We start from the raw sequence: 23,794 nt of genomic DNA, 5'->3' as shown, positions 1-23,794 counted from the left end.
GTGCGTGTCATGGTGTGCCAGTAGTGTGCAAGTTGCACATGTGTTTTTGTAGGGCCATGTATGGATGTGTATGTACAGGGGCGTGAGGCTGACACATGCGAGTCATCTCATGTGTGAGACACATGGATGGTGTATGTGTGGGTAAGCATGCCGGCCATATGCAGATGTGGGAGCACACATGTTTGAATTACTGTGTATGTACGTTGGCATTGTTGTGGTGTCACACATGGATGTTGGTTCCAGCTGCATGTATCTGCACTGTGTACATGTGCATGTGTGTGTATTTGACAAGTGTGCAACTGTGATGCAACATGGATTCATGTGGCACTGACATGTAGAAGGCTCAATGCCAGATGTGACATGGATGGCAATCTCATCACTCTGACAGTTGGTGGACATGCACACATGCATGTAAGTATGTTGGTTTGTGTGCATGTGTTGTGTACTCCCCATGTTTCATGTGACATCATGCTCACCTTCGGATGCTGATGCTGTTGTATGTGTATGGATGGTGCAGCCTGGTGCAATATTGCTGTGGAATTGCTCATGTTTGTGAGTAGAAATGACATGTGTGTTAGGGAGTGTGATGAAATGTCTGAAGTTTGACACTGCCACTCATGTACAACTGTCAAGTGTGTATCAGTCCGTTGTACAGTGCCCTGATGCCTGTGTTCTATCTTTCCCTGTCTGCAGCCTCAACTGATGAAGAGGGCGGAGAGGGTACTGTGGAGCAAGGCGGCAGGGATTGCACCGCCAGCCGGAGACTCAAGGCCCGGCTCCACTCCCAGGTTGTCATCTCGTCAGGGAGTGAGGAGTCTTGGACCTACCCTCGGCAGCTGCGGCCTGGGACGCGGCACCGGTGCCGCGTCCCAGGCCGCAGCTGCCGAGGGTAGGTCCAAGAGGCAGACCCCACAGGGTCCGACGGTGGAAGATGGCATGGAGCCATCCAGGTTGGTGGGGGGTTTGGTGGAGGAGGAGGCCGTGGAAGGGACAGACACGGGGTCTGGAGGTGGGGATTCCACTGGTGCTAGTGGTGCAGTGCAGGGGCAGGGACAGGAGGCAGCACAGGCCGCCGTGGAGGTGCCTTTGTGTAATCCTGTCCCCGATCCTGACTGCATCATCCTGCACCAGCAGGGATGCCTATGTCCGGACCCGTTTTCAGGGAGGGGATCCGCTTACAACTGGCATTCCTCTCCCTGCGGACGTGGCTATCCGGGACCGGGTTGAGCCTGTCCTGAGTGGGATGGCGTTGCGTAAACGGGGCATGCGAGGTGACCTGCAGTGTTTTTGTGAGGACACTGCACGTCATCTCAAATGCCTCATTGACCTTTTTGACCTACTGGGATAGGTCACCAGGGCCGGATTCCTCCGTTTGCTGGACCTTGTTCTGACCCCCTCCTCACCTGAACCCCTATGTGCCAGTCGTCCTCCATGCCATCTTCCCACCCATGTATCACCTGGGTACCCTGTGGAGCTGCCTCTGACCCTGCGGCCAGGCTGGTGGAGGACACATCCCTGCCACAGTCGGGAGTCGGACGTCCAGCAGGGGTGGCCACCTCAACAACTGCACCCCAGCCGGAGGAGGACGTGTAGGCAGCAAGAGCCAGGGCACAGGCACAGCAGCAGCAGCAACAAGGTGGGAGCCATGATGGCTCGGGGCCTTCAACATCGGAGAGGCAGGCAGTGGCCAGAGTGCAGGAGGACCCAGGATTGGAAGTGTCTTCCATGTGGCAGCGGTTGGGCCAGGCCATAGATGAGGAGCGGCAGCGGGCGGAAAGGCATGGCTCACAATGGTCAGGGCGGAGAACTCCATGCGGAGGGCTCTGAGGCGGGCTGAGAATTGCCTTGAGGCAATTCTCAGGGAGTTGGAGGTCCACAGGTCATTGTCCCTGCGAACCCTCGGGGCCATGGAAGAGGACCGCCTCCGGGACATCGAGCAGGAGTTCGATGATGCCCTGGCCCGGGAAATCGGGAAGTGAGCCGTCGGACTAGCCCGCTGCCATTGTAAATAGTTTTTAGAGTTAGGTTTCCTTTTCCTTTTCCTTTGATTTGTGGTGAATGGACTATGCCACACACATTTGTATATAGTTTTTTTATTAGGTAGTTTCTTAGATAGGTTTCATTTCTTTTGTTGGGCTCATGGACCCTTGACAATGGAATGTACATAGTTGGACAATGGATTTATTTGAACTTTTAATTTGATTTTGAACATGGATTAATGGATTTTTCCATTGGACAATGGATTGTACATAGTTGGACAATGGATTATTATGAACTTTTTCTTTTGATTTCACCATGGATCAATGGATTTATCTTTTTACGTTTCCTTTGGATTTGCGTTGGTGGAGGGAGAGTTTGGACTATTTTTCTTTCGGATTTCTTTGGATTGGTTATACTTTTCATTTACTCATCTTTTGAACATGCTTTTCATTTCATGTTTGCTATTTTGTTATGCTTTCATTTCATTGCTTTATTTTTGTACATAATACATTTTGATATTTTAGTTCCATGTGTGGGATTCGCTGATTTGGTTAATGCATGTGAAAATGTGGGTTTACAAAATCAATGCCAACCAGTGTGTGTGTGTGACGGACATGTGTTGATGTACATAGTTGACTTTTGGTTTGTGTCTTGAGATAGGCATGTCAGTGTGGGGTGGATTGGGAAATCATTGTGTCTCAAGAATGGGGTGGCGTGCTCTGGTATTTTGGTGAAGAAGTGGGCCATGATTGTGCATCTTTATTTCATGTAGGGGGGGACATGAGTGGGGGCCGCTAGCAGGTGCCCCTCACTGCTGGGGGGTGGGGGTGCTGGGGGACATAAGTGGGACATGAGTGGGGGCCTGCTGGCAGATGCCCCTCACTGCTGGGGGGTGGGGGTGCAGGGGGACATGAGTGGGACATGAATGGGGGCCTGCTGGCAAGTGCCACTCACTGCTGGAGGTGAGGGTGCAGGGGGACATGAGTGGGGCATGAGTAGGGGCCTGTTGGCAGGTGCCCCTCACTGCTGGGGGTGGGGATGCAGGGGGACATGAGTGGGACATGAGTGGGGGCCTCCTGGCAGGTGCCCCTCACTGCTAGGGGGTGGGGGTGCTGGGGGACATGAGTGGGACATGAGTGGGGGCCTGCTGGCAGGTGCCCCTCACTTCTGGGGGGTGGGGGTGCAGGGGGACATTAGTGGGACATGAGTGGGGGCCTCCTGGCAGGTGCCCCTCACTGCTGGGGGTGGTGGTGCAGGGGGACATGAGTGGGACATGAGTGGGGCCTGCTGGCAGGTGCCCCTCACTGCTGGGGGGTGCAGGTGGACATGAGTGGGACATGAGTGGGGGCCTGCTGGCAGGTGCCCCTCACTGCTGGGGGGGTGGGTATGCTGGGGGACATGAATGGGACATGAGTGGGGGCCTGCTGGCAGGTTCCCCTCACTGCTGGGGGTTGGGGGTGCAGGGGGACATGAGTGGGGGCCTGCTGGCAGGTGCCCCTCACTGCTGGGGGGTGTGGGTGCTGGGGGACATGAGTTGGTGATCATATTGCAAGGTGACATGTGGCTTGGCTGGGGGGCATGCCCATGGTGGATGGGCTGCCTGCGGGACATGACCAGGGGTGAGGGTAGTCCCCTGTGGTGTGGGCTGCCTGTAGGGGCCATGGACGGGGTAGAGGGGACACCTGAGAGGACCCACACTGCCAATTCACGTGTAGGACTCCCCACGCACCTCACTGGATACACGTACCCCGCTCTGACAGCAAAATCGTGTGTGAAACTTCACGCGCACCCCTGAAATACACGTACCCCGCTCAGACAGCAAAATCGTGTGTGAAACTTCACGCGCACCCCCAGAAATACACGTACCCCCCTCGCAGAAGGCCAATCGCGTGTGACACTTCCCTCAAACCCCAGAAATACACGTACCCCGCTCGCAAAGGGCCAATCCTGTGTGAAACTTCCTGCGAACCTCAGTAATACACGTACCCCGCTCGCACAGGGCCAATCGCGTGTGAAACTTCCCACAAAGCCCAGTAATACACATACCCCACTCGCACAGGGCCAATAGCGTGTGAAACTTCCCACGAACGCCAATAATACACGTACCCCACTCGCACAGGGCCAATAGTGTGTGAAACTTCCCGCAAACCCCAGTAATACACGTACCCCGCTCGCACAGGGCCAATCGCATGTGAAACTTCCCGCAAACACCAATTATAAACGAAACCCGCTCGCACAGGGCCAATCGCGTGTGAAACTTCCTGCGAACCCCAGTAATACACGTACCCTGCTCGCACAGGGCCAATCGCGTGTGAAACTTCCCGCAAACCCCAGTAATACCTGTACCCTGCTCCCACAGGGCCAATCGCGTGTGAAACTTCCTGCGAACCCCAGTAATACACGTACCCCGCTTCCCACGCATAGGGCCAATCACATGTGATACGTCCCGCAAACCCCAGAAATACACGTACCCCGCTCGCAAAGGGCCAATCCTGTGTGAAACTTCCCGCAAACCCCAGTAATACACGTACCCCGCTCACACAGGGCCAATCTCGTGTGAAACTTCCCACAAACCCCAGTAATACACATACCCCACTCGCACAGGCCCAATAGCGTGTGAAGCTTCCCACGAACGCCAATAATACACGTACCCCACTCGCACAGGGCCAATAGCGTGTGAAACTTCCCGCGAACCCCAGTAATACACGTACCCCGCTCGCACAGGGCCAATCGCGTGTGAAACTTCCCGCAAACCCCAGTAATACATGTACCCTGCTCGCACAGGGCCAATCGCTTGTGAAACTTCCCATGAACCCCCGTAATACACGTACCCCGCTCACACAGGGCCAATCGCGTGTGAAACTTCCCGCGAACCCCAGTAATACACATACCCCGCTCGCACAGGGCCAATCGCGTGTGAAACGTCCTGCGAACCCCAGTAATACACGTACCCCGCTCACACAGGGCCAATCGCGTGTGAAACTTCCCGCGAACCCCAGTAATACACGTACCCCGCTTCCCACGCATAGGGCCAATCACATGTGATACGTCCCGCAAACCCCAGAAATACACGTACCCCGCTCACAAAGGGCCAATCCTGTGTGAAACTTCCCGCAAACCCCAGTAATACACGTACCCCGCTCGCACAGGGCCAATCTCGTGTGAAACTTCCCACAAACCCCAGTAATACACATACCCCACTCGCACAGGGCCAATAGCGTGTGAAGCTTCCCACAGACGCCAATAATACACGTACCGCACTCGCACAGGGCCAATAGCGTGTGAAACTTCCCGCGAACCCCAGTAATACACGTACCCCGCTCGCACAGGACCAATCGCGTGTGAAACTTCCCGCAAACCCCAGTAATACATGTACCCTGCTCGCACAGGGCCAATCGCTTGTGAAACTTCCCGTGAACCCCCGTAATACACGTACCCCGCTCACACAGGGCCAATCGCGTGTGAAACTTCCCGCGAACCCCAGTAATACACATACCCCGCTCGCACAGGGCCAATCGCGTGTGAGACTACCCGCGTAGCGGGGTACATGTATTCGGAGGGGTGCGCGGGAGTTTTACAGGCGTTTTCGAGGTTGTGAGCCTGTGCGCCATGTACGTGATTTGTGCACTGTACATGGCGCACAGGGAGGGGTTGGCGGCGCAACTGGCGCTGCTGCAGGGTCGATGTACCACTCTGCACCACGGATGGTTTTGGATGTTAAAATCCATGAAAACGCTGTGCGCGGAAATGGATTTTAGCGCACGCGGCTGGCGCAGAAAGTCGCACGCACACACTGTGCGCCAGCCGCGTGCGCCACTTGTGCGCTGAATTCTATGAATTACCCCGTCTGAGTGACTACATTATTTTCTAGCAGAAAAGTAAAACGCGTGCAGTTGAGTTGTTTAAGAAAAAAATTATGTCAAACGTTTTTTGAACTTTTCGATGACGGACAACGTTTTTCTTTTTTGCCAGTGACTTTGGATTAAGGGACTCCCCGAAATTCCAAGTTTGTATTGTATATCTAATTTTCTAACCATGGCTTAGCTACATGATGCAGTTTCTATGGCAGAACAGAGCCATGCAGATGAGACGAAAAACCCTCTACTTGATAGCGATGAACAACTCTATGCAGCATGCTCGAAGGATTTCAGAGACTCCGCCTTCAGTGAGGCAAGTCTTAACCCGGGACGTGTCTCTGCTCTTGCTGCTCCCGATCTATCACTCATGAATGCACTTTACCAGTGTACTCGGGTGGGGTGGTATGCCAATGCAACATGGTCACTTCTGACAAATGCGCAGTCTGGCAGTTCAAAAAAACTGCCTTCATCCGAGTAGAATTAAAGAGCATCCAATCGTCTACTCCAAATTCAGCCAGGGTTTATGAAAAATTATCTATCAACAGATGTTTGTATAAAATGCCTGCTGATCAAAATAGGCCAAAAAGTAACCCATTTGTATTCCCTAATTTTTGGATTGCGCCATAAAGTAAAGTGAATGGGGTCCTATTTTGAGTAACCCTCATGAGAGAAAGGGGCTTTCAATACTCTCAGGAAACATGTATTAGTTTATTGAAGTTGCAAAGATATCGGGCCTCATTACAAGGTTTGCGGTAACCTGCTAATAATGCGACCGTTGGGTTGCCGCCACCCCCTTAACAACGAATCCGGCACCTGACTTCCCAGTGCCACCGGGACATTACAAGACCGGCCGGTGCGGAAAGTCAGGTGCTGGATTTTGGAACTCCCCAGTCCCATAGGAATGGGAGTGGGGAGACGGAAGCAAATTCGTAGTGTGGTGTTCCGGAAACAAGGGTCCCGGTATTCTCACCGGCACCCTTGTTTCCGGACCGCCACACTCATACTGAGGCCCATTGTGTGTGAATAGCAGACACTCCATTGGTAAACGTTTGGTGATCTTTTCCAGCCTTAACACCAGGCTTCCCTTTCCATTGTTACAAAAAAAAAAGATTCACATGGAAGTTTCTTTCTTAAAATGTTAGTATTTTTATTTAATTCAGTTCATTTTATATTTGATTAAATAAATCTCAAGACAATGCTCGAAGTGGTCTCAATAATAATTTCGAAAGAGGGATTCGCGAATCTTTGGTGATTTTAAGTAGTTGGCCTTAGTCATGCTTTCCTTTTTTTTGTTACTTCAGTTAAAATGTACTTTAAAACATGTGCCATAGACACCATTACTAAGTGCCATGATACACACTCCAGTCTGTGGTGCGTGTGCTATATACATGGCAAATATTGATTTGAACAGTATTCTCATTCTTACTATGCATTTTCCCCAAAAGCCTGAGTAGGGTTTTTTAAACAGACATTGCTTGTTACACGTAAACCTCTAACATTTGACAAATGGGTGTCGTGGCAGAGATAGCGGAAGCCCCGGTAGTGGGTCTTTTGCACGCTTTCATGCCGAGTTAGTCCATGTACACAAACATATAGGTCTAGAAGACCCCCCTTACAGGGTGTTGCCTTGAATTTACAGGGCTTGCACAATTCATTTCAGAGTAGATATGTCATGTTATCTGCGTCACATTTTTACTTAGAAAACTAAACAAAGGAAGATTGGGTTTGCTTGAACATGACTCACAATCACCAGCTTCGGCTCTGGATGACACCCAGAGGAAGGAAACTCAACAAAATAAAACTTCCTTAAAAGAAATGACTGTGATGTAGCCTTTGTGGCAGATAGGCTGAAGCTACCGGTAGCAATTCTAAGTCTAACTAGTGTATGTATTGCTGCCGCCTGCAAGCATTGTGGATCTAGTGTACAATGTGATGTTAGCAGGCCCTGGTTGAGCAACAACTACCGTTGACGGGCCCTGTGGTTGCTACAAGGGTGTGTCTTGATTGTGGTGAAGGCACTGGCTGGTTGTGTTATTTTTCTGAATGACTTTTATGCAACTTGATGAATAGGTGTCGCGAGTTCGAAGGCCATGTGTTCTGAGCGCTGTAATTACAAATTTGGAAAATACCGTCCAACATAATTCACATCACCATGGTGGCTCAACTTGAAGGAAGATGTTATCATGAGTGTTTGACTCCCAGGTACACAAATTCAATTCCAGTGTCTGCCGGAATTAGTTTGGTCAGCTCCCAGTGTGAGTGCTAGCATGTCCCCACCTCAATCGCAAACTCCATTCACCAATTTGATCAATCAATTCAGTTTATTTTGGAAGCACATTCCCTAAAACATCACAACATGATAAGAAAAGAACAAGCAACTTATTAAGATTGGTATTAAGACTGCTAATATAAATAGAATATAAAGCAATATATAGCAATTATCCAATTAAAAAATATATATAAAATACAAGCATTAATGACCAATGAGGCCTAAACCAGAAATGTTCTCCTTCTATTCCAGGCTCTAACTAAACATCCAGTTACTGCAGACATACAACTTACTATATGTGACTTATTGCACAGATCCAAGGCATCAATTAAAGTGCGCACATAGTGCTTAAATAAGGGTAATAACCAATAACGCCAAAGATCGGTCAGCGCAGCACACCGAAATAGAAAATGCTACACATCCTCATTGGAGTGCTGGCATGTAGGACATGATTTTGTGTAGGACTCCTTCTCGGTGCGAGTAAAATACTTTGTGGGGAGAATTCCCAGATGGAATTTAACATATAGAATCCTCTCGGAAAGGTCTGTTAACCAATTGTAATAATGGTCATTACTCATTTGAGATTTTGACCAAAAGCATTGCTTAACAAGTGGTTTATCATATCCTCTCTATCCTCTCAGCGAGTAGCGCGCTCCCTTTGACATCTGTGTGGAGCCTGCTGACGCAGGTTCGAATCCCGGCAGGGCCAAACTCAGTCTTTCATCCTTCTAAGATGATTAAATGAGCACCACACATTGTGGGTAATAAGCAGCGCTCAAATACCTGAGGGTTTGTAGCGCTATATAAATGCTAAATTATTATTATTATTATTCTTCATGAGGTCCACTAATGCTGTCTCCCAGTATGCTTCGCTGCGTTACGCACGGACGAATATTTCATTTTATCTTACTGTCCCATACATTTTCCGTCTTGCTCTTTATAAGGGTGTGCCTCGGGTGTGAAATACAGGGCCAGTGTTTAGTACTAGTCCATCTCAGGGTATCTAGCATCGCACTCGTATATACCACTAATTCATTGTTTATCCATAGCTTAAGGTATAACAATACTGGCCTAATTCGGAAGGCATATTCGATACCCATCACAGCTAGTTCAAATTTCAGCTAGTTTCAATGATGGCGTTCCCTAGGTCAATACCAGCAAATTCTTATAGCATGTATTTTCACTAGGAATAACCCAATCAATTTGAGAAACCCCCAAAAATTCCGAGCCATAAAAACAGAGGACTGTGTATGGGATCTAAACATTTCTTTAGCGTTGAATCAACAGCTTTGCAACCCCCAGTATCAGAGCAGCACAATGTCGCTCCAATGCCCCCTTTATTAAAAAGGTTGATTTTAAAATGTGATTATGCAGGTTTCCTTTTCAGTGAAAATGCACTCCCCAAAGGTGATCATTATTGACTTGCTCTATCTGGATACCATTAAGCACACGAGTTAGAGGTGGGGAAGATTTCCAGTGACATGTCCTAATCTTCGTCTTGGAGGCATTCATAATGAATTCCTTTGCATGTAGATCAACAAATATATTAAAAGCATATCTCAGTCCAAAAGGCGAGGGGGACAAAAAAAAGTGTACAATTGGTGAAGAGAAGAATACTTCATTTTTTTCACTGTTAATGATTAGTGCCACAAGCAGTGAGTTTAGTAAAATAACTGCAATGTCATTAATAAAAAGGGTGAATAACAAAGGGTCCGTAATGCACCTTTGGCGACCTCCCTTTGTTACAGGGAATAGGGCGGTTTTCTGGCCCATTTGTCCCTATCTAACTGCTGCCTCATTCTCACTAGCTGACCACGAATTGGGCCTTAGGCCTTAAATGCAGCAGTCATGGTGTTACCGCCGAAATGAAAGGCTGGCTCTATCACGAGTCTGGTGTGTTTACCCCCAGCACAGAGCTGGGGGTTAACAGGCAGAGAAAATTGCCATTTTTTGAGCAATTACCTCTGGTGGTATTACCACACAGTAATTGCACTGAAAATTGCCCATTGGGTTCAATGGACCCAATGGGGAATGGGGACTAACAGGGACCAACCCGTGATCCAGCAGTAATAACGTCGGATGGGTGGCCGCTAACGCTAATAAAGTGCAACTCGTGATCGGGTCCTCAGTATAGAGGAAATTGCTAGCAACCAGCAGCACCAGGGGAAGACCCTGATTAACAAAGGTTCCCCATAATAACTTCTTGTTACCATTATCAAACTCTGCTTTTAAATCCATAAAAGTACGAGGAGACACCATATTGTACAACATACTTCTGCATTACTAGCGTTAACGTGAAAGTTAAAATCTGTGTGGTTTAGGAACCTATTTGCATCTGTCCGTTGAGTAACTCTTGCATAGATCTTCCCAAGACCGTCCAGAAGTGATACTGGGCGGGAATATACCGTTCTGATCGCCCTTTTTAAAAATAGAACAATTTCAGCTGTTCGCCACGATCTTGTAGGACTGGTAATAAAAGCGTTAGGTTTAGACAAGAGAGTCAGTACCGCGGCCCATATTGAGGGTTCGTTTTTGAATAAATTGATTGGCATCCGGGACGGGGGATTTCCCAGATTTTTCAGAATGAGGCAGACCTATAAAGAAATGTACGATCATCACCTTGCCCATTGATCAAGTTCAGTGAACAATGCTGCATTGTTCAGGTTCTTTTATTTTTATTTGTGAAGCTTTCTGACTTTATGAGATTAAGCAACACATTACGAGTTTGGTGGTAGACGCCAAGCTTATTTACTGTTACTGCCACTTAGTCCCGTAGAGTTAACACGGTGGTGTAATTCCCCATTTATGGAGTCCCTAGGAGCCCATGGTATTTTGGTGCATTTACTACAAGTGGAATTACTGCATGGTAAATCCACCGATTTTGCCGGGTTTACCGTGTGCTAATTCTGCTGGTGGTAAATCCGCCAAAAACAATCCTTTTCCAGTGCGGGAAAAATGGTGGTTATTCAGTTGCACCAAAAAAAAGTGGCAGGTATGGAATTGTTTAGCCTGCACCGCCAAACTTGTAATGTAGCCCAGTTTCTATCGAACCTCTCCAGTGAGCGTCTTCCCCTAACATCACCTTAATTTCAAGGGAGTATCAATTCAGCATCAAAGTTTTCAGGCTACTTGAAGGCTGTTCTAGATTCAAGTGCTTGTTCCATGCTTTGTCTACCAAACTTTCTTCTCCAGACTATAACCGTTTAATGGCTTCTCGATCAGGACAATTTCTTGCCCCGTCATGAATGGGGGATATCTCTTCATCTGCCACAAAGGTACGATCTGAAAAACTTCAGGGCAGAAGTGGTACCTTTTCCAAACAGCTCTCTGGCTGAAACCGAACATATGAACTTACTACCTTATGATATTACAATGCCATACATGGGCCCTCATTACGAGTCCGGCGGCAGCCGTGTTGGTAAAATCGGTAGGCTGCCGCCACACTCGTGGAGATTTACCAGCGCCAGACTTGCCGGAATTACCGGGGCTATCCAGTAATTCTGGCGCCGGCATTCCGTTACTTCCCATTCCCATAGGACTCCATGGGAATGGGGGCGGCGGAAACAACGGCACCATGCAGTAATGGTGCCGGTGTTTCTGCGTCCGTCTGCAGCCAGTGGCGTTACACCCGCCAGGTCAGACCTGGCGGGTGTAACACCACACGGTCACAGAACTCGTAGTTAGCTGGTCCAGAAAACGGTACCGGCATCGTTAAATCCGGACTGACTAACTTGTAATGAGGCCCATGGTCTGGCTTCCATGCATGTAAAAACAGTATCAAACTGTGGTTAGATAATACTTTGTTTCCTAACCAATTTCAAAATTCCTCTGCTGGACTCTCTGCTTTATTGATGTAATGTGTGGTTTCTGTAATTGTAATTGGTTATTTATAAGGCGCTTAATACACAGAGTTTTCTAAGCGCGGACCCGGGGGTCGAACGTGTGTTGCTCCACGTCCTCTTGCTTCCAAGGCGAGCGCGTTGTCCATGAGCTATCCTCCCGAGACTTTCCAGCATATTGAGTTGGATTTGGTCACGCCTTGGTATGATAACCCAGAAGCTTCTGGGAAGAGTGCGCTAAGTGGTGCAAGCGTCCTCGTCTGCAATGTTTCCGAGAAATTTCAAGGATGAAGACCATGATTTTTTTTGTTTATCAGTATGTTGTTTTCTTTACAATATTTATTAACTGCATTTTTCGTTTTTTATACTATTGGAGTTCAGGTAAGGAGAAAAGTATCATCAGTGTATGGTAAAAATGGTAAAAGCAGATCAGGGAAATTGCCTGCGTGATAGTAGCATACATGATGACGGATGTCATGGGACTTATCGTAAGGGAGAATAAGAGATGCAAATGCCACCCCTGTTTTACTCTTGTCATTGTTGTAATTTCATGTGGGAGTTTGCCAGTGCAATCAAATCTGTTTTAGGTTTGTGGACGGACCACATTTACTGTGCCACACAGGAAACGACCGCCTATAGAACTATCATGCAAGAGGAGTGTGCCGGAGGGCCCAGCAGATCCCTTAACACCAAAAGCGAGGCACAGGAGGGGTGAGGAGCAAAGCAATTTTGACGGCAGTAGTGACTGATAGATAGGGAGGGAGTAGAAAACCACAGAAGGAGTTGTGAATGGGGGCGAGGCACCAGGGTGTGGGAAAAAAAGCATGACGGGATCAAGTGGGCAGTGAGACAGGTAAACACAGTGTAGATGGGACAGGGAAGGAGGTCTCAGTAAGAGGGTTCGGGTGGTGAGGTCCCTGATCAAAAAGTTATATAGATATCCATTGCCTGGTTGAGTTTTCTGTATAGGGGGAAAACGCGTGGCCTATTTTCAGATTGGCCTCATCACAGGCAACAGTCATAGAAGTGACCACCACAGACCTGGGCTGATGCATGTGTATACAACTCCTTCATGATAGCCACACGTTTCAAATCCAGCCCCTTGCTTGGTTGTTTAGCACCAGGTCATGGGTCTGCACACAAGAACGAAGGCTTGAAATGAAGAAAGGATGCGCAGGAACACGAACCTTTGGCAATGGTGTACGTGGTGACCACAGGTTGTAACAATTGACTCCACCGAGCTCTAAAAAAACCCCCACTGTTTTAAGCAATGAATTCCCTTCTGCCCAAAAGTTCAGTGCATTTAGGATGACTCACAGGAAGATTTTGCAATAGCCACTAAGATCGCTATCCACCACGCCCTCATTTATTTGTAACTTTCTGGGGAATTTTGTTGGGACCTGCAGTGTTTCCCTTTATTAATGTATTGATTGGCACCTTGCTTTATGCTTTTAAATAGGAGAAAATCCTCTAGCTCCTTCTGCGACCAGATGCCAAAACTGACTTGAATAATCAATGAATTCAAAGATGTCTGCCTTTATTTTGTTGTCAATACTACAAGCTATGGTCTGGTGTGAATTTGTCACTCACTTGGCAATCCTCATCCAAACCAGCCTTTCGTCATAAAATGTGGGGCAAAGAATGTTAGATGTATCTGTAAAAAAAGTATCTAACCTCATGAAGTGTCTTGGCCCCAATGCACCAACTTATGAAGTAAGTCCCTGGAAAGGGAACATTTCTTTTCAATTCATCCATATATTTTTTATTTTAGTTATTTGCATTTATAAAGCGCACAGGCAGCCCGCAGGCATCATGGCGCTGTTACATGGAGTCTTGACATAGTTACAGTTACAGGTCAGTGTATATGCTAGGGTACATGGTGATGTGTTACATGGAGGTTGATATGGCTACACAGAGGATACATGGGGTGTAGCATATCGTAGCAGAGCACATTGCATATAGTCGTTATTACCTATGTACACATCACGACATGGAATAGGGACACTGCTGGCTTTGGTGGGGTTTTTTTTTAGGAGAAAAGCCTTGTTTTGATAGCTTTTGTGAAATGCAAGGTGTGAGGGTTCAGATCTGAGGGCTAGTGGGAGGGAGTCCCATTGTCTAGCAGCAATGTTAGAATTGATAGTATCTGTTTTTGTGAATCTTTACTTTTGCACAAAGTGATCTCATTTTATTTGACATACTTGTATTGGAACGCTTTCTTCTCAATAAAATGCACTTCGTAATTCGTTAAAAAAAAAATCTATGAAAGTACTTTTTTTCTCGAAAATGCACTCTTTGAAGTGCACGATAAAATCAATTACATACAAAAATGATCAGGTAATGAAAAAAGGCGTATTCACGCTAACATTAAAAAGAAAATTAATAAAGTAACACCAAATATTAAGAGGGAAATGGCATAACAATGGGAAACACAAAGGAACAAAATAAAAAAATGGAGGAGTGTATACTAAAAGGTAGGGCAGACTTTAATTGGGGATGAAAAGGAGGAATATGCAGGTACTCTTCCGTTAATCATTAATTCATGGGTGAATACATCTTTAAAAAAGTAAAATGAGAGGTAGTCATGTTCAATGCATATAAAATTCAGTTTCACGCGGCAATAATTTGTTGAAACGATTGCCTTGAGTTGCATTTCAGTGAGTTGTCTTGTGGTGGAGTGACATAGGCCAAGGTACTTCAAGTAGAAAAGGATGTCACTGGAGCTTGTGAATTTAACTCAACAGGTCAATGCAAAGGGAAATGGAACCTTAAAAGAAGCAGCAGTGACACATCTGAATAAACTCACCCAAAACAGTAAATTGAATACAAATAGAGTGTACTTCAGCGTGTTCAGGCACTTCTGACCCATCCTTTGAAGTAATCACCTGTGGGATCAGAACAATGAGTTCATGTTACTACTTCATCACAACTGCTTGTTGCATATATTGCCCTAATGGGCAAAGTTCTTACTAGTCCATGACTTTGCAGGTGGGGGTTGTGGTAAGCTATGCAAGAGGTCAAAGTTAATTTAAATGGTTGCAAGGTCCAAGTCAAAACATATCCAAGCTACTGGAATGTGAGAAGAACACACATTGTGAATACAAGATGCAATTGATGGTAAGGGCAATTTTCTGTGTGACGCAAATCCAAGTATGGCCACCAGATTTTCCAGAATAAATACTGGTTGGGTTTCCATGCTTTGGAGTGGCTGGGTGGTGTCGTTAGTGCAATGTATTCATTTTACAGAAGCAAATGTTTGGATATCTTTTTGGATATCTGGAAGTGGAGGGACAGATGTGCAACCAGACCGATGATTTTTAATGTGCAGTTATCTGCCAGTCCTACAATGCACATTTGTGAATTCAAGAGCCCCCCTCATTGTTGTCTGAGCATGTGTTCTGCTCTTCTCAAAATATAATCAGTTGCGGTTGTCCATTTGGAAGAACATGAAGAGGTATCCCTACATATAATCCCCACCAAAAATATCACCTTATTATAAGTGACTTCAATCCAGCACTCCAACTAAATCAATGCTTAGTATGGCATGCCCAATGGGCATATACATTTATTTATATATTTTGATGTCAACGTTCTTTAAATCTGGATGATGAATCCTTATATAACGCCCCTCTCTTTGAATCTCCCGGACCTCACTGAGCCAAGAAGTAGGTTTGTTTTGCAAATTAAAAGGTTTATTTGAAGAATTGAACAATATATATATATATCACACTTTTATGAATAAAATAATATCTGAATAGCACACTTATGAATATGAACGGTAATCAGCAATGGGTAATATTACAATATCAACAATCTTTTAATCAGTTAGGAGTAGGAATGGAAGAATAAGGTAACCGAGAATACTTTTATGGTTCAAGGAAATGCAAGGATGGGAAAGAATGCAACACAGAAGTAAACTTGATATGGTTTCAATCAAAAGACAATATGATCACTGTTTCCCCTGTGACTACTCACTCCCCCACTATGCAATATGAAGAGATGGAAATGAGGGCACACAGGTTTCAGGAATACAATCAATAATGCAGTTCAATTCCAGTTCCCCTCAGCAAGCTTAGAGAAAACAGGTATGATTTCAAAACAGGCAAAAATGCTTTAGAATGTGATTGCAATGGATGGAAAAATATGCTAAAATGATTTTAATTCACTAAAGGAGATTCAGCACTAGTGAGAATTACTTGGATTGGTACAGGTCAACACTAGCAATGATTCATGAGGGATTATCAGATTGGAAACGAATTTCAGCAGTTGAAAACAAGAAACAGCTATTTTGACATGTGGTGAAATGGAGCTAAATTGCAATTTGCGGCAGCATTTCCGCGTGCGGTTCAAAAGTTACGGATGTTTGTGTGAAGGTAGATTTTGCAGAAATAAAGTCAAGATTTGAAAATGACAGATGCACTTTAAAGATTCAGAGCCAATGTGGACTTAAACTAAGGGGCTATGAAGAAGCAAGACACTCAACGGCTAGCCACCAGAACCGCGCCGCCACCGCTCTGATCTCTGTCCGTCAAAACACTTGTCCCTCTTCAGGAAATATCAGCGCAAAGATGGTTATTGCTACAATTATCAAGAATTATGATGAGGAGAGAAGAATTTAGGATAGACAAAAGAGTTTCTGTAAAGCAGTTCTGGACAGGTTGAGGTGGTTGGAATAAGATTACTTTAAACTAAAAGATGACTATGCACAGTTCTAGACAAGATACTCACTCCTAGGCTTTGGAATGGAATGGGCCCGCCAGAGATCTGGTCAAGGGTTTGGCCTCACTCGCCACTGGACAGGTCTCAGGCACTCTGGGTTCTGCTCTCAGCACTGCACGGCGGTCGGGGTGGCTTCTTGGACTGGATCTGATGGGTTCTGGATACAGCTCTGCTTTCTGGTTCTGGACCTTGGTTCTAGCACAGGGTTCTTGGCTAGAAACGAACAGCTCAGCCGGCTGTTGAATGGTTTGGTTAGGCCCCGTGGAAGTTTAGGGGTTAGAATCAGATTGCTAGATTCTGCAGGCCTGCTGAGAAGGGTTCAGCTTGTGAATTAGGCCGTTCTGCTTCAAAGTTTTAGAGTTTGGTTCTAGAATCTGGTCTCTGGATCTATCTGGAGTCTGGGGTCTTCCTGCAGGGTGAATCGCCAAGAATAGTTGAGTAGTGGAAAAGTGTGTGTGTCCTATCTGTCCTAAGCAGTCTCTATTTATGTATTTTCAAAGTGGGTGGGGAGGCTGATTCTACATGCCCAACACTCTAAGGATTTGATAGGTTAGAGGATTCCCTGTCCCCTTACTCGAGAAAGGATCAGCGTGTCATCCTGTGTCATCTTTATGGCTTAGGGAAAAAACCTCCCCTTTGTGTCTGTACAGGATATCCTATTTTCCATAAAACACATATTTACAATATATACCACTTGTTAATATTACATAAATTACATGCCAGATTAATTAACATGCATTGCTGTTTAACTCCCCTCTTTCTCAGAGTTTGGGTTGAGAAATGACCACTTTTTGTGCTTTTGGTGGGTTTCCCAATATTCTTTCTGCACCAAATTTTAGACATGCATGCATATCCTCTCTCGGCATATTACTGTAATTTCTTATGTTCATAGCAACAACACAGGAGCTATAATATGAATAAATTCCGGGGTTTGGTCTCTGAACATCACACAGTGTCCAGCTTAGTCTTAAATCGTGAGGGAATTTTTCATTTTAAGAACCTCAAAGTTTCCCATTTTTGTCAGCTTGGTACAATTTCTTATAAGCATTTTAATAAAACATACATTTGCTTTCAATTCAATTCACATCTCAGTCTGGTCCGCCTCCTAGAGCTGGCCTGACTCAGAGGGTCACATGTCTTGTTTCCTGCCAACAGTTTGTTGTCAGTTACACCCCAAATTAGCATTCCCATTCAGTCCAAGGAATCTATTGTTCCTTTCTCCGGGCTGCAGAGAAAATCTCCTCCCTTTTTGATTAGCATGCCAATGCGACATCCTCCTTCTGGTGGGAATGACAAGGTGTGAAGGGTTCTCAGGGGAAGCAAGCCTTTTGGAGTTTTAACTGCATCAGGTTACTTTCTGATCAATTGTAACATAGTTCCTTGTGAAAAAAATAACATTTATAAACTTAAAATAAACAACATATCTTTAAATCAAGTCTTTTTCAACATGAAATCACTGTGTGGCACCCTTATATGGCATTTTAATGGAATTCTCTTCTTTGGCATATTTAACTTCTGAAACACCAGTTCTCCTGTTAGAATTATAAATCGCCAGCACCTGACAGAGGCGAGTAACAGTAGTACACCCATTTTGACAGCTGTCTTTCCATCAAGTATCTTTAAAATAGGATTTTGTTCTGAGAACATATGATTCTTGCTGACATTGTATTGATGTGGATTCTTGCAGTAAATGATGCTGAACACCCAACAAAGAGGTTGGATCTTTTAGGTGATTTGTGAGCCATGATTTTAGCAATTTTTGACAATCAAGAAAACTGATTTTCAAACAGCTCTGTGTTTCTTTTTCAATCAGCATTGCTATTTCCAAGTAGTGTCAGGCTGCTTTGTGGGTAGCCCAATGGTGGTTTTTGGCATTGATCTCCTGTACTCACTAAGATAGGCAAAAGTGGATGGTGGCCTATTTTTCAGGTTTTCACTGCGCAATTTCTGGTGATTTCTAGCGAGCAGCATGCTTTCCAGTGGCCATTATGATGTTTCTGCTGCAAGCAATGCACAGTGATGTTGCAGGGCTTGGATGAGTGGGTGATACATCCCACAAGCCCCCCTCTTGCGATGGCCATTGAACTTCCATCAATGGAACCTTGCAAGACTGGGATGTTAGCCTCATCTCTCCGGATTCCACAAATGGCAAAGTCCATCGTCTTTTCCTCCATCAGGGGTGGATCGATCGGTTCACCTCACCAGTCCTGATGGGAGTATTGAGCGATACCCCAGGCCCCTCAGATATTTGCTCCCGGTCCCCAAGTCGTCCTCCTTGGTCATCCTCCTTTTTTTATCTCTCTCTCATTCTCTCCTAGGATGACAAAGCAAAAACATATTTGTAGACATTTCCCCACCACTATTAATGTAGTGTGGCGGACATATATATTTCATAAATCAGGAGACATTTTTATTATTGTATTTTATAGACTATATAGGGAATATTTTAGAGGTTCTAATTTTTATGGATCTGGAGTGGCCCCCTCTGGGGTTCCAGAAGACTCCTCTAGTTGCTGCAGAGTGTGCCTAGGATGGCAACACTTTAGCTGATTAATATGGACCCACTTATCTTCCCCTTCTGCCAAACTGCCTTTGGGGATGCGGATCTTGTAGGCGACTGGTGAGATCTTGTCTACAATTTCAAAAGGTCCCTTCCAGTCTCCTACATTGTATTCCTTTCTGGTAGTCTTTAAGTCAAAGTGGGTCTTCATGCTGTCGGCTGATCTTTCTAGATTTCTAGATTTCGCTGAGCATAGGCAAAAGCATGTTGAAGGTGTTTTCTTAAATTTTCAACATACTCATGAGTTGAGTTGTGGAAGCATTGATCAATGTCTGCTCTTGGGTCCTGTACAGCAGATGCTGGGGAAGCACCCTCCTGCGTCCAGTCATCAGCCCAAATGGTGACATTTTAGTTGCAGATGAAGGGGTAGATCTGATGGCCATTAGGACAAGAGGTAATTGGATATCCCAACTTGGCCCAGAGTCAGCCACAAACTTTTTTAATATGCTCACAATGGTTCTACTACACCACTAGAGGCTATCCGGTAAGCAATATGTAGCTTCCTTTTAACCCCAAGTATCTCCCACATCTTTGTCTGGAATTCGCTGGTGAAATGGCTTCCTCTGTCTGACTCAATCCTTTGTGGTAACCCAAAACACGAAAAGATGTGGTTGATCATCAGGGCAGCTGCTGTTTCTGCCTTGCAGTTGGGGCCAGGAGACATTCCATTTAGTAAATAAGCATGTCACGGTCAACATGTACTTACTTCCCCTAGAGGAGCGAATCATGGGCCCAATGAAATCTACTTGAAAATCTGACCATGGCAGTGTCATCCCCTCTTTTGGAGAGGCGCACGGTGTGTGAGGGATGTTGGCTGAAATTGTGCACACACAAGACACCCCTTCAAGTATTGGCCGAGGTCCTGCCCCATGTGTGGCCAGTATGCAACCTCTCTTAAGATTTCAAGTGTTGTATGAAACCCCTTATGACCGGCTGTGGCCGCATCATGGGCGTGACTTAACAACAGGCTTCAGAATGAGGTAGGAACCACCCACTGATCATGACCAGCTAGGGATTTCCTTACCAACAAACCGTCTTGGATTCAGAACATTTTTGGACATTTTATCAACACTCTGAGGTCCTCCTTCCCCATGTAATCGGTATCCGTCAGGGGAACGTTCTTAGGCTCCTCAATGTGTTGATAAAACTTACCAATTATCGGATCCCCTTTTTGAGCTGTAATCAAATCAGCATCTGGGGTCTCCTTACTCCATTGGGCAGTTGAAAGATCATTGTGAGCATTTGTCTGGGACCTAGTGATAGCAGTGACCTGGATTTCCCCCAACAGGGACTCGATTTCTATTAGATCCACTTGGATGGCCCCGGTTTTGGCCAGTGATCAGCTAAGTAATTTCCAGTTTGTTCTGGTCCCTCTACTTTGGAATGACCCTTTATCTTTTTCCAGTAGATGGTCATCCCATTCGAGGCGACCAGATCATCAATATTTTGAATTAACTTCCCATGTTTCAAGGGTTTGTTATTAGCACATAGCATGCCTCTGGTTTTCCAATTAACCAGATGCTCCACGAACCCGTTCCATACATAATCCGAATCTGTGATTATGACCAGTTTGTGGAGTTGATGTTGGCCAGGAGTGAGGATGGCTTGATGCACAGCCATCAAATCTGCCACTTGACTACTTCGGGGACCAATCTTGTACCCAGCGGAGGGTTCTGGGGACTCATTCACCCACGCATTCCCTACACCGGCCAGAAGTTCTTTTTCCCTGTTGTTGTCAACATGGTAAGAGCATCCATCCACATAGACAGTGGGCATTCCCTCACACTTGTCTTCTTCAAAGACTTTGTGTGGGGAATTGATGTATGCCTCCATGTTGCCCTTGATTTATAGACTTTCGTCCTCGAGACAGTTTTCTCTGGCACAATCATGCAAGTCAGCCAGACCTTGCACGAGGGGACCTTCTTGTTTTGGCCATATCTGGCATCCACAGGAAAGCCTTGCATTGACAGAATCCAAGAAGTAATTTGGGAATTACTCACATTTCTGGCCCGGATTCTGTCACTTTGGAGATATTGGAGAGGCTGGTGTGGAGTCTCCACTATGATGTGTTCCCCCTGGATAAACAGGCGGTAATTCTTCAATGCCCACACCGTTGTCAGGAGTGCCTTCTCACAATCCTTGAATTTTTCCTCCACAGAGGATAAAGTTTTGCTCGCATAGGAGATTACTTTATTGACCTTGTCATATTTTTGGTATAATACTGCAGTCAAGCATGTATTAGAGAACCCTGTCTCCAAGAAGAACTCCTTGTTTCTGACAGGGTAAGCTAGGCAAGGCGCTTGTGGGAGGCTTCTTTTGAGTTGTCTTACTGCCTTGGATTGTTCTGGACCCCATTATCACTTGACCCCCCTTCAAAAGATGAATCAGGGGTCTGGTGATCTCTGCGTAGCCCTCAATGAACTTTCTGCTGTAATTAGTCAGTCCAAGGAGGCTCCTTAGTTCCCGCAGAGTTGTGGGGTCCTTCAGTTTCTGGAGTACTTCCACTTTCTTTTCCTGGGGACAGAGACCCTGAGGAGTAATCTCAAGCCCCAAGAAATTAACACAGGTTCTACACCACTGTGCTTTCTGAAAGGACATTTTTGCTCCGGCGGCCCTCAACTGTGCCAGAACATAACAGATCTCTGCTATGTGTTCCTCCACAGTTGAGCTTTTGATGAAGACATCATCTACATAAGCCATGTTACCCCTCTCACCCAGGTCGGGCATGTCCTTATGTAGAAAACAGTGGAACTCATTGCCGGAGTTGAGGTATCCGAAGGGAGTCCGGGTCCATGTGTACTGCTGGCCCCCAAAGGTAAAAGCCAGCTTGTATTGGTCCTCCCTACTAACAGGTACAGTCCAGTATCCATTGATCAGGTCTATTGCAGTGAATACCTGTGACCCCTGGTCTGGGCCAGCCCTTGATCAATGTAGGGAAGAGGCCATTGGGAATTATGGACCCGTTTGTTGAGCTCCCTAAGGTTGGCGCAGAGTCTCCACTGGCCGTTTGGCTTCAATATCCCCAGCACCGGATTATTGAAGGTGCTGTGGACTGGACAGATTATCCCACAGGACTCAAGGTTCTTAATGATTTCAGTCAGGGACTCCATTGATGCGAGAGGCAAGTGATATTGCTTCACAAACACTGGAGTCATACCAGGGTCCGTGGGAATTGTTGTTGTGTGGATGTCAGTGCGACCACAGTCATATGAGTCCACCACAAAGAGATCCTGAAAATCCAAGAAAACTTGTTTCAACTTTTGCTTCTGCTCCAGAGTCTCACAGGCATCAGCTAGGTTGACTCTCTCTTCAATCATCTGCCTGAAGCCTGGAAAGACTTCTGGTTTTGCTATCTCAGCGGCCTCCTCTAGCTGGGTGGAGAAGTCCCTGGTCAGAGTGCTGATTTGGACTGGTGGCTCCAAGTGGGAAAAGCAGTCCTCATGGACCTGGAAAATCACCTCATCCCTCCTGAAGTCACAGGTCACATCTTCCTTACCATAAAGGCAGGAAGTGTACACCAGGAAGTTCCCCCCATGCTGGGTAAAGATCCTGTCTGGTGTTGTGTTGTCATCACTGTCACTGTCAAAACAGTCCTTGGGGATTGGTCCTAACAGTTCATTACCTAGATCAATGGAAAAATGTTGCTCATCAACCTCCATTCCAATAATGGTGCCTGCGGCTAGAGTGATACTCTTTAAGTTGTTCTTATCCACCTCTATTGGAATGGTGTCATGTTCTATATTGACTAATGGTGTTGGGTTTACCCCCAACCCTTGCTGTTGGAGAGAAGCATTTAGATGAATATAAGCATCAGGATTTTTCAATTTCTATCCTCTTTTAACTTTCACTTCCAGGGAGAATTGTCGGATCTTTTCTGGGATGGTGACTTCCTCTCCAATCTGAATTTCAACTGCATAAGGTAGCAATTGAGCTGACCTAAATGCTTTCTCTGGATCATCAAAACCCATGGGATTATCCGCTAATCGGGACAAAGCTCTGAAGTTTATTAGGTCCAAACTAATGGCAAAGCGATAGAGAATGTCACTGCCTAAGTAAAAGGCGGGAGTGACGTCTCGCACGACCCAACAATTATGAACTATGCTCTTGTTGCCTATGGAGATTTTGAGCATACACCTGCTTGGCAGGATATGTTTGGAATTGGGTGCTTCCAGGTCCATTTCCCATTTGTCTATGAGTCTAAATGTGGGAATGGCTGGATCTTTTGGGAGTTGGCGGAACATGGCTTCGCTGATGTAGCTCTTACCATTGTTCACACACACTCGGGCGAGAACAGAATCCTTCCCTTCATTTAACTGAACAGCGATGAACAGCTGCTCTCCAATTTGCTGAATATCAGCCAGGCTCTGAGCTGATTTCACATTTTTCTGGACTATTGGAGTGGGAATGTCCGATTGTGGATTGGTAAAGAATTTCAGAGTGTTTCCTTCCAGTTTGGAATACCACCTTAAAGTGGAAGGAAGGTTAATTTTCAGAATTAGAGAGGACCCCCCATCACCAGTCTGTTGTCCTACTGCTATTACTGTCACATCTGGAATTTGGTTGTTCTGGA

At 45.9% G+C, this 23,794-nt stretch overlaps 1 protein-coding gene across 2 annotated transcripts in view; it reads right to left on the bottom strand.

The window, feature by feature from the left end:
• CD53 (CD53 molecule) overlaps positions 1-23,794 on the bottom strand; it is a 171,505-nt gene that overhangs the window by 71,660 nt on the left and 76,051 nt on the right. For both annotated transcript variants that reach the window (XM_069633563.1, XM_069633564.1), the window contains exon 2: positions 14,752-14,830. In XM_069633563.1, coding sequence (XP_069489664.1) covers positions 14,752-14,814 — 63 coding nt within the window. In that variant the 5' untranslated portion in view covers positions 14,815-14,830. The remainder of the gene's footprint in view (positions 1-14,751; positions 14,831-23,794) is intronic.

This window comes from Ambystoma mexicanum, chromosome 13, assembly GCF_040938575.1.
Source record: "Ambystoma mexicanum isolate Mex_15411 chromosome 13, UKY_AmexF1_1, whole genome shotgun sequence".
NCBI lineage: Eukaryota > Metazoa > Chordata > Amphibia > Caudata > Ambystomatidae > Ambystoma > Ambystoma mexicanum.
This window is presented reverse-complemented; position numbering and strand designations above follow the sequence as displayed.